The sequence below is a fragment of the Macrobrachium nipponense genome, chromosome 26 (genome assembly GCF_015104395.2).
Source record: "Macrobrachium nipponense isolate FS-2020 chromosome 26, ASM1510439v2, whole genome shotgun sequence".
In the NCBI taxonomy this organism is placed as follows: domain Eukaryota; kingdom Metazoa; phylum Arthropoda; class Malacostraca; order Decapoda; family Palaemonidae; genus Macrobrachium; species Macrobrachium nipponense.
In genome coordinates this window covers 58,308,493-58,318,089 of record NC_087215.1, presented here as the reverse complement: position 1 = coordinate 58,318,089, position 9,597 = coordinate 58,308,493, and the positions used below count along the sequence as shown (strand labels likewise).

Sequence of the window (9,597 nt, the reverse complement as noted above, 5' to 3'; positions counted from 1 at the left end):
CGCTACAAATAAATTGATGGGGTGAATAATTCAATGCTAGTCCTGTGATATCACAATATCAAGTTAATAAGGTTGTCTTAAAAACTGAAATACGATAATTTATGGAAACGTGGTTCGGTTTATACATTGATAACGTAGAAACCACAGAAAACACGTCTCAGGAAACTACGTAAACACTGCTCAACTAAAGGCTGCCTTCTGCATGTCTCTTACCCAGTGCTTGTTTACCCGTGTGTGGTGCGTTGCACGTGTGGTACATATCCCGCCCAAAAAAACAAAAAGTAATGGACTTGTGTAGTAAACGTATAATATCCAAGATGGGTGCAAACAGAATTAAGAAGGTATAGTATTTTGTGGTACATGTCAAATTAGTAATTGCAGCTCATCTTGTCTGTATGGTTGGTGTATGTTGTGAGGTAGCCATGCCTTTACATGGCTACGACAGTCTAGGTTAGCCTAAGCCAGTCAGAATTTTCGATTACGGTGGAGTGTGTATGTGAGTAATTGGAATAATTGGTACGAGGTACGTTTAAACCTAGCTACTTCTGCCTATGACCCCAAATGTTAAGTTTCCCTGAAATCTTAGTCATGTGATTTAGACGAATTTGACATTCAGCTCCTTCGAAAATCTGCCCTGCTGGCCTACTGCAATGATAATTGGTACCACAGATCTATGGGAAACTATTTATTGAGATTGAAAACAAAATCTATTGAAATTGGCTGGTCTTCAGTATTGTATGGAAATGCAGGCCTAACTCCCTTACCAATGTAACATATCCTGGGACCTGGACAGATTAAGACTGCACCCTTTTCACCCCCCCAGCTTGACCTGGGGTCAGTAAATCATTCTGTGAAATGGGGGGATGCATTTTGACTTAATCTTCCCCAACCCAACCTAGAGCTCCATGTCAGCTTTGGGTTGTAACATAGGGTTAACAACCGCATGGACTGGCCCAACACACGACGGTCACAGCTGGACACCTGCCGAAAAAGTACTTAGCTATAACGCTTTCTGACACCGGAGATGGTCATCAGTCGCGACTTGTTGTTGGTGAGAGACACAGCTAAAGACCTCTACTCTCCTTTCGAAGTAGGGTAAAACTCCGCATGGCCTGCAGCAGGCCAACGGCTATCAATGCATGCCACCCTCCGAAAAAGTACATTATAAGGCGTCCTGACACCGGAGATGGGCATCAGTCGCGACTTGTTGTTGGTGAGAAATGGAGCTGAAGACCTCTACTCTCCTTTCGAAGTATTTTCTCCAAAGTTAGAAATTAAGGCCAAATTTTAAGATTTAAACATTAGGGTAGTGAAAAGGGTGTCCACGGCAGTGGAAATCTCACCAAAACGCTTTCGAAATTTTTACTTATGCTTCAATATTTTAGAAGATTGACACCATCTCGATATTTACGGAGTCGCTTGTGTCATCAAACTTCCCATTTCCTGTGATAAATCCACACACCACTTGTACCCACAGACGCTGGGGCACTTTCATCTCAACAATCGGAACACGGTCCCTTACCAGGATGGTTTTAAGTAAACAACTGTTTTGGTAGAAAAAGACGACAAAGCGTGCACTTAGATAATTTTTTAAATGAATAGTAAAACATCAATATTTTACATATTTATGATGATTAATTTGAAAATATTTGTTATTGAAAAAGTAACTCGATTCTGACTCAAATTTAAGTAATTATTTTTCGGAATTAGAACGTTCTTTTAAGTCCTGTGTTATGACGTCACGACATCTTGTAAATAATTGCTATACTCAACTTTCTTGCAGAACAGTTTACCAGTTATTCATGCAGATTGTTATCAGCTATTCATGTAATTGTTATAATCGTATTGTGCATATATATCTTTATTATTTACTTTTTGGATATATAAAGATGGTTTACTGCTGGATTATTGCTGTAATGTGACGCAATCGTTTTCGGTCCCTGTGCCTCTGTCTGTTTTCGCACCATAAGAAATCATGGGGCCAAATTTGCAATGACCAGAAAGTCGTTAAAAGAGGAAAGTTAGCATTGAGGGGCATATGTTTTGATTGAGAAAAATACAAATTTATTCAATAGCTAGCTTGTAAAAAATACTTGATTACAAAAAACTTGATTGACAACCAAGCAGCATACCTACTATGGGTTTCAGTTACAGTGCAAGCACGTTTTTGGGCAATACCTATTTCTGCAATGAACACTCGTATCAGAACGAGATTTTGCTATAGTGCATTACACCCAGTGCCGTAATTTGGCCACCCTCCGAAAAAGTACTTTAACACGTCCTGTCACCTGAGATGGTTATCAGTCATGAGTTGTTGGTGGTGATAAACAGGAGCTCAAGACCTCTACTCTCCTTTCGAAGTAAGTATTTCTCCAAAGTTAGAATTAGGCCATATTCTAAGATTTAAACAGAGGGTAATGAGAAGTGTGGCCAACGCAGTGCACACTACCCCCATGACGCTTTCGAAATTTTTACTTACAATTAAAAAGGTGTAGAAGATTAATGCCTTCTTGATGTTTGCAGAGTTGCTTGTGTCAACAAACTTCCCATTTTCTGTGCTAAATCCACACACCACTTGTACCCATAGACGCTGGGGCACTTTCATCACAACAATCATAAACCCGACCTCTAACCAGTACTTATCCAAGGGAACTACGGCATTCTTTGCAGCGTTTTGCGCTCTTCAATCGTTTATCAGTGTTGTCATTTGGTATATGTTTACCCTCCAAACTGGGTATAAGACTTACACAAAACCCGGAAAATAAGTGAAATTAGTGTATCTGTAGTATATATACATATTACAGCAATTTTATCATTACTGCATTACTATGACAACTAGAATTCATGGAAACATTTTGTAAATGCATCGGCATATGTGTGAAGCTCCACTAGATTGGCAACGATGAGTCATTTTTTTGTCGCGTTTCTGCTCCTAAGTAAATCAGAAATATTTGTAATTTTTCGGGGTTAATTTGGTTGCAAAAAAGGGAGAATAGACACGAATTAAATAAACATTTTGAATTAACAAAGTAAAGTTTAACTAAATAATGAGGAAAGTAAACAATTAAGGGAATAAAGCTTTGCACCTCATAAATAGTGTAGTCGTCTGCTGCTCATAACTGTGTTTGCGGAGTGAGTGCTTAGGAACCAGGAACAGCAACGTGGTTCAAGTGCAATTTGGAGTGAATTAAGACAAAATGTGTATAATTACGATCAAATAAGCACTGTGGAGTTTCAGTTGTGGTGGCAGTAGGATATAAAACCACCGATTATAAGGTAAAAATGAATTCAGTTCAAACCATGACCCCAAGAATAAAAAGTTTCATACTTTCACTAAATATAGGCAACAAAAGTTTGTTTTAGTTGTGCTGATTACAACTGCAATCTTAAGTAAGATCAATAAACGTTACATATTTACGCTAACATTATTCAAATGAGTGCTGGGAAAGATGGTGGATTGTCTGTGGTTAGAACGGCCAGTCATGCGATTGCCGCCATATTGGATTTCAAAAGTGCCTTGAAAACATATTTTACGAAGAGCTCACATGCTAATTCTAGTTCGTATTGGGCTTTCATATATCACATTATGTTGACGAAACTTCAATCTTTTGAATGGTATGCTTAAAGTTGTAATTGTATTCTTGTTCACCAATTAAATATTGAGTGATTAAGGCCGAGCCACGCGATGACGATGGATCGTCCGTGGTTGTTTACCTTACATGGAAAAAGCAAAATTAATAAAATACCATGAACATTTCTCACCTGTCTTGTCACTCTTGTGATTTGTGAAACATAGGATACAATACTGAATGGCCAGCTTCTACGTAGCTCAACCACCTTTCCGAAAAAGTACTTTAACACATCCTGTAACCCAGGATAGACATTAGTCAAGAGCCAGCGTCTGTCGAAGCAACACCTCAAGACCTTTACTTTCCTCTCAAATTAAGTTTTTTCTCCCGAGTCACAAATTAAGGCCGTGATTTCTGATTTTCGGGAAGGTGGTCACGCTATGGTAGAGGTGGCTGCTAGGTGGCCATTCAGTATTTTACCCTATAGTATTTAATAAATAATTTTGTTCATGAAACTTACTTGGCAGATATATATATAGCTGTATTCTCCGAAGTCCGACAGAATTTCAAAACTCGCGGCACACGCAGTGGGCGGCCAGGTGGTAGTACCCATTCCCGCCGCTGGGAGGCGGATATCAGGAACCATTCCCATTTTCTATTCATATTTTTTCTGTCGCCGTGCGGTAAACACCTGTTTACAGACCTCCGCCCAGGATTTTTGGATTTTTTGGATTTTGACTCGTTATAAGTATCTGGATTGACTTTTGGTTTTGACTCTGGATTGTTGGATTGGCATACGCGATAGTGGACTGTTTTTGGATTTTGGATTGGCTTTTCTATGAACGTGATGTCGGGATCAAGTTCAGTGAGCTTCAGAGTGTGTGTGAGAAGTGTTTGCAAGGTGAGGCTACCGAAATCATCGGTAGACCCCCACACAGTATGTATGGGGTGTAGGGGGCATGTTTGTTTGCTGGTTGATCGTTGCATTGAATGCAAAAGTTTGACTGAGGATGAATGGAAGGTGTATGAATCCTATCGGCCGTAAGTTGGAGCGCGATAGGATCAGGAGGTCTTCCTCCAAGAGCGGTTTCTACGAAAGGTAAGGGAAGTAACATTTCTCCTCTTTTAACAACCAGTGAGAATTTGCTTCACTAATCCTGTGTTGTTGCTGAGGGCCCTAGTTCTGTGTCTGGAGAAGGTAATGCCCTTTCTCTGATTCTAGAGTCGTTACGCACTCTAGAGTCCAAAGTGTTGGCCCTTGAAAACGGCTCGAGTAAAGTGTGTGATCGTGCCCTAGTGTTGTGGAGGGGGCATCAGATCGGCCCCATAATGCCTCTAGGTCTAGACCTCTGTCGGAACTCCCAGAACTCAGGGAGTGGCATGTCGAAAGCCGCAAAGAGGGTTACGGGGGCTCCCCACGATCTGGCGTCCCTTCGGCAGGACCTGTTGCTACTTCCCAGGCTGCCAAGGAGCGTGCTCAGGCTCGCATCCTTAAGGACTGTTTTTTCGTCCTCCGAGGCGCCCTCCCCGCGCAGGGGTGGAGCGCTCGGAGTGACTCGCGTCCGTTGAAAAGGACTTTTTCCTAGGGAGGACGCTTTACGTCCCCTCTCTCCGCTCTCGTTGCGGTCTTCGCCTGCGTCGTATGACGCGTTTCCTCCACAGAAGAGAGGTAGGACGTGTCAGAGGACGACGCTGAGAAGCGCTTCTCTCGCATCTCGGAGAGGCAGGTTGCTGTACCTTTGAGAAGGAAGGAGTGGCGTCCCCCCGCCCCTCGTCTTCTCGCAGGCGCAGCCCTTCACCTCCTCTCGGTTCTTCACCTACGAAGAGTATTCTTGCGTCGCTTTCAAGACCAATTGTCGGCCTTAATGGCTCGGAAGACTCGCCCAGCAGTTGAGCCTAAACGAAGGAAGGACGCTAGAACTGCCGTCTCCTCGTTCGTCTCGTCTCCGCCCGCACGTCAGGACGCCTTTGAGGACGCTCGACAGTACGCCTTGGAGGACGCTTTTGAGACGCTCGGCAGGACGCTTTTGAAGACGCTCGTCGGGATGTTTTGCTTGACGCTTTGCCTGTGGAGAAGGCTTTCGAGAGCGCTCAGAAGGACGCTTTGAAAGCGAAAGCTGGACGCGTTGAGCGTGAAACGTAATGGACGCTCCTCGAGAGAGACTAAGAGTAACCTCTCTTGACGCGCAGCGCGGTCAGGAACGCTCCTTCGTGGTTCGAGCTCTAAAGATCGACAGAAGGTCGGTCGCTTTGAAGAGGCTGATATTAGTCATCCTCGAAAGCCTGTTGAAGGCTAGACCCGTTGGGCGCACGCCCTCTCCAGAGGTTCAATCTCTTGCCTCTGCGGGAGGAAGGAGAGCTTAGTAGTCCGGCGGACTCAGTGGAGGAAGAACAGCCGTCAGTTTCGTCGGTTTCCGACTACAAGGTGCTGGCTCGTCTGTACGTTCTTTGTTTGGTGAGAAGTTCCAGCCTGCAGCTCCTAAGTCTCCTCCCTCTCAGTTTTCGTCTTCGAAGTCGGGCAAGGTTTCGGAAGTGGTGGAGATGAAGACTTCCTTGTCCACTAAGAGAGCATTCAAGAAATTGCAGGATTGGATGGAACGTCGGAAGGATCAGGGACAAGTCGACTTTCGCCCTTCCTCCTTCAAGACTCAGTGGGAAAGGCAAAAAAAAAAAAAAAAAAACAGCGGGCATTTGGTATGAGACCAAAGCTGAAGTAGGAGTTAAGATCCCGTCTTCTTCCCAAGGGGACTTTGCTAGTCTGGTAGACGCCCAGAAGAGATCCCTTTTATCGTCCGCTAAGATTTCATGGACACCAACGGAGAATCAACCATCACATGAAAGGTCTGTTAAAGACTCTGGAAGTCTTTAACTTCCTAGACTGGTGCCTAGGAGTCCTGGATCTTCAATCTAGGAGTACCTGATTCTTTGAGTCTGGGGGAGCTGTCCAATGTGTTGTCATGCATGGACAAGGCCGTCAGGGATGGTTCGGAAGAGTTAGTGTCTCATTTCGGCACTGCTTTCCTCAAGAAGAGAGCGCTTTTCTGCAATTTTACAGCGAGGTCTGTTTCTGCATCGCAGAAAGCAGAGCTTCTCTTTGCACCTCTTTCGAGCCATCTCTTCCCCCAGGCTATGGTAAGGGACCTGGCAGTGAGCCTACAAGAGAAGGCTACCCAGGATCTCTTGGCCCAGTCTTTCAAGACGTCCCGCAGTCCCTACACTGTCGTCGTCTGGACGACCGCCTAGGAAGGTTAAACCCTTTCGTAGCGCTCCTCCTCGAGAGCTGCTCCTCGAGGGAGAGGACTTGCAAGAGGAAGAGGTTCCTTCAAACCTAAATCCTCTAAGTGAGAAGAAAGTCCTTCAAATGCCTGTCGGAGCCAGGCTAAAGTTCTTTGCGGTGCGTGAGAGAGAGAGATACAGATGCGTGGTCCCCTCAAGATAGTGGAACAAGGGTACAAGATCCCCTTTTTTTGTGGACCCTCCCTCCTCCTCTTTTCAACGACTCCCAGAGATCTTTCCCCGTCGTATCAAGGGGAGAAACATCAGGTTCTTTTAGATCTTTTGGATCAAATGATCATGAAAAGAGCGGTGGAGCTGTCTTAGGTCTTAGACCTGGGGTCACCAGGATACTACAACAGACTTTTCCTGGGTACCAAAGCAGTCGTCGGGGTGGCGTCCAGTCTTGACGTAAGCAAGCCTGAATCTTTTCGTAGAAAAGAAAAAATTCAAGATTGGAAACACCTCAGTCGGTTCTAGGAGCCTTAAGACCGGGCGACTGGATGGGTGTCCTTGGACCTACAGGACGCGGCTTTCACGTGCCTATCCACCCTCTTTCAAGAAAGTTTCTGAGGTTTATGCTAAGGGACAAAGTTTGGCAATTCCGAGCCCTTTGTTTCGGTTTTAAGAACACGGCTCCCCGATGGTATTTACCATGCTCATGGAAGAACGTAGCGAGATGGTTACATTCTGCAGGAATAAGAGTGTCCCTGTATCTCGACGATTGGCTGATCAGAGCATCGTCAGAAGAAAGGTGTCTGAAGGACCTTCACTTCACTTTTGGCCTTGGCGAAGTCCCTGGGACTTCTGGTCAACCTCGAAAAGTCGCATCTGACCCCAAACACAAGTCCATCGTGTATCTGGGGATTCAGATGGATTCAGTGGCTTTCGAGCGTTTCCGTCCCAGGAACGACAGCTGCAAGGCTTAGAGAGAGTTTCGGCCTTCCTGGGGAAGGAAGCTTGCTCGGCGAGGGAATGGATGAGTCTGCTGGGAACCATTTCCTCGCTGGAAAGTTTTGTTTCCCTGGGAAGACTACACCTCAGACCCTCTCCAGTTTTTCTTAGCAGACGAATGGAGAGTCAGAGAGGATCTGAATGCGACCCTTTTCATCACCAAATCGGTGAAGAACCATCTAAGATGGTGGTTAGATCCTCGGAAGTTTCGAGAGGGTTGTCCCTAAAGCTTCTGAGCCCAGACCTAGTGTTGTTTTCCGACGCCTCGGTGTCGGGATGGGAGCAACACTGGGAGGGGAGGAAGTGTCAGGCACCTGGAGGGGGGGAACAGGTGTCCTGGCACATCAATGTAAAGGAACTAGCGGCGGTTTTTCTGGTGCTACAGTTCTTCAACAAAAGGTTGCAGAGAAAGTAGTCCAAGTCAACTCGGACAACACCACAGCCCTTGCGTACCTAAAGAAGCAGGGAGGTACACACTCCCGTCCTCTTTTTTATTTAGCGAGGGAGATTCTGCTGTGGGCAGATGCGAGACGGATAAGGATCCTGACGAGATTTATCGCAGGAGTCCAGAACGTCAGAGCAGACCTTCTCAGCCGACAAGATCAGATCCTGCCGACGGAATGGACGTTGCACCAGGACGTCTGTCGAGAGCTCTGGAGACTGTGGGGGTGTCCGTTAGTCGACCTATTTGCGACGTCGAGAACAAAGAGGTTGCCTCTTTATTGCTCTCCTGTGCTGGATCCGGAGCAGTCGCGATAGACGCTCTGCTCTGGGACTGGACGAACCTGGACTTGTATGCCTTCCCGCCATTCAAGATCATGGGGAAGTAGTAAGGAAGTTCGCGGGCATCGGAGGGGACGAGGTTGACCCTGATCGCCCCGATGTGGCCCGCGAAAGAATGGTTCACGGAGGTAATTGTCATTCATCATAGACTTTCCGAGGACATTGCCCGGGAGGAAAGATCTACTCAGACAGCCCCACTTCGCAAGATATCACCGAAACCTCTCCGCTCTGGGTCTGACTGCGTTCAGACTATCGAAAAAGCTGGCCAGAGCGAGAGGTTTTTCTAAAGCAGCTGCAAAGGCGATCGCCAATGCTAGGAGAACGTCCTCGAGAGCTGTTTACCAGTCGAAGTGGGCTTCCTTCAGGGCATGGTGTAGAAAGGAGGGAATTTCCTCTTCCACTACCTCTGTGAGCCAGATAGCCGATTTCCTGCTATTTTCAAGAAATGTACAGAAGCTGGCTGTCCCGACCATCAAGGGATATAAGAGTATGTTGTCGGCAGTCTTCAGACACAGAGGACTAGACCTGTCTGATAACAGGGATCTTCACGATCTCCTGAGATCATTTGAGACATCCAAGATACCTCAGGCGAGGCCTCCTTCTTGGAACTTGGATTTAGTCCTTAGACTGTTAATGTCGAGTCCTTTCGAACCTCTTCATGAAGCGTCTCTTAGGAACTTGACTAAGAGGCTCTTTTCCTAACTGCTCTGGCGACGGCGAAGAGAGTTAGTGAAATTCAGGCCATTTGTAAGAGAGTGGGCTTCAAAGGGGACAATGCTGTCTGCTCTTTGAGTCCCACTTTCTTAGCAAAGAATGAAAACCCGTCGAACCCTTGGCCAAGGAGCTTTGAAATCAAGGGTATGACAAGCCTTGTGGGCCAAGAACCTGAGAGAGTCCTGTGCCCTGTCAGGGCTCTAAAGTTTTATGTCCACAAGACTAAAGAAGTACGAGGTCCCCTCAGATAATCTCTGGTGTTCGGTTAAACGACCCAAGATATACCATTATCCAAGAACGCTTT

At 45.8% G+C, this 9,597-nt stretch overlaps 1 protein-coding gene across 1 annotated transcript in view; it reads left to right on the top strand.

Moving 5' to 3' along the window:
• Positions 1–281: 281 nt before the first annotated feature.
• LOC135200301 (pescadillo-like) overlaps positions 282–9,597 on the top strand; it is a 151,671-nt gene continuing 142,355 nt past the window's right edge. The window contains exon 1 of the mRNA XM_064228838.1: positions 282–341. Coding sequence (XP_064084908.1) covers positions 285–341 — 57 coding nt within the window. The 5' untranslated portion in view covers positions 282–284. The remainder of the gene's footprint in view (positions 342–9,597) is intronic.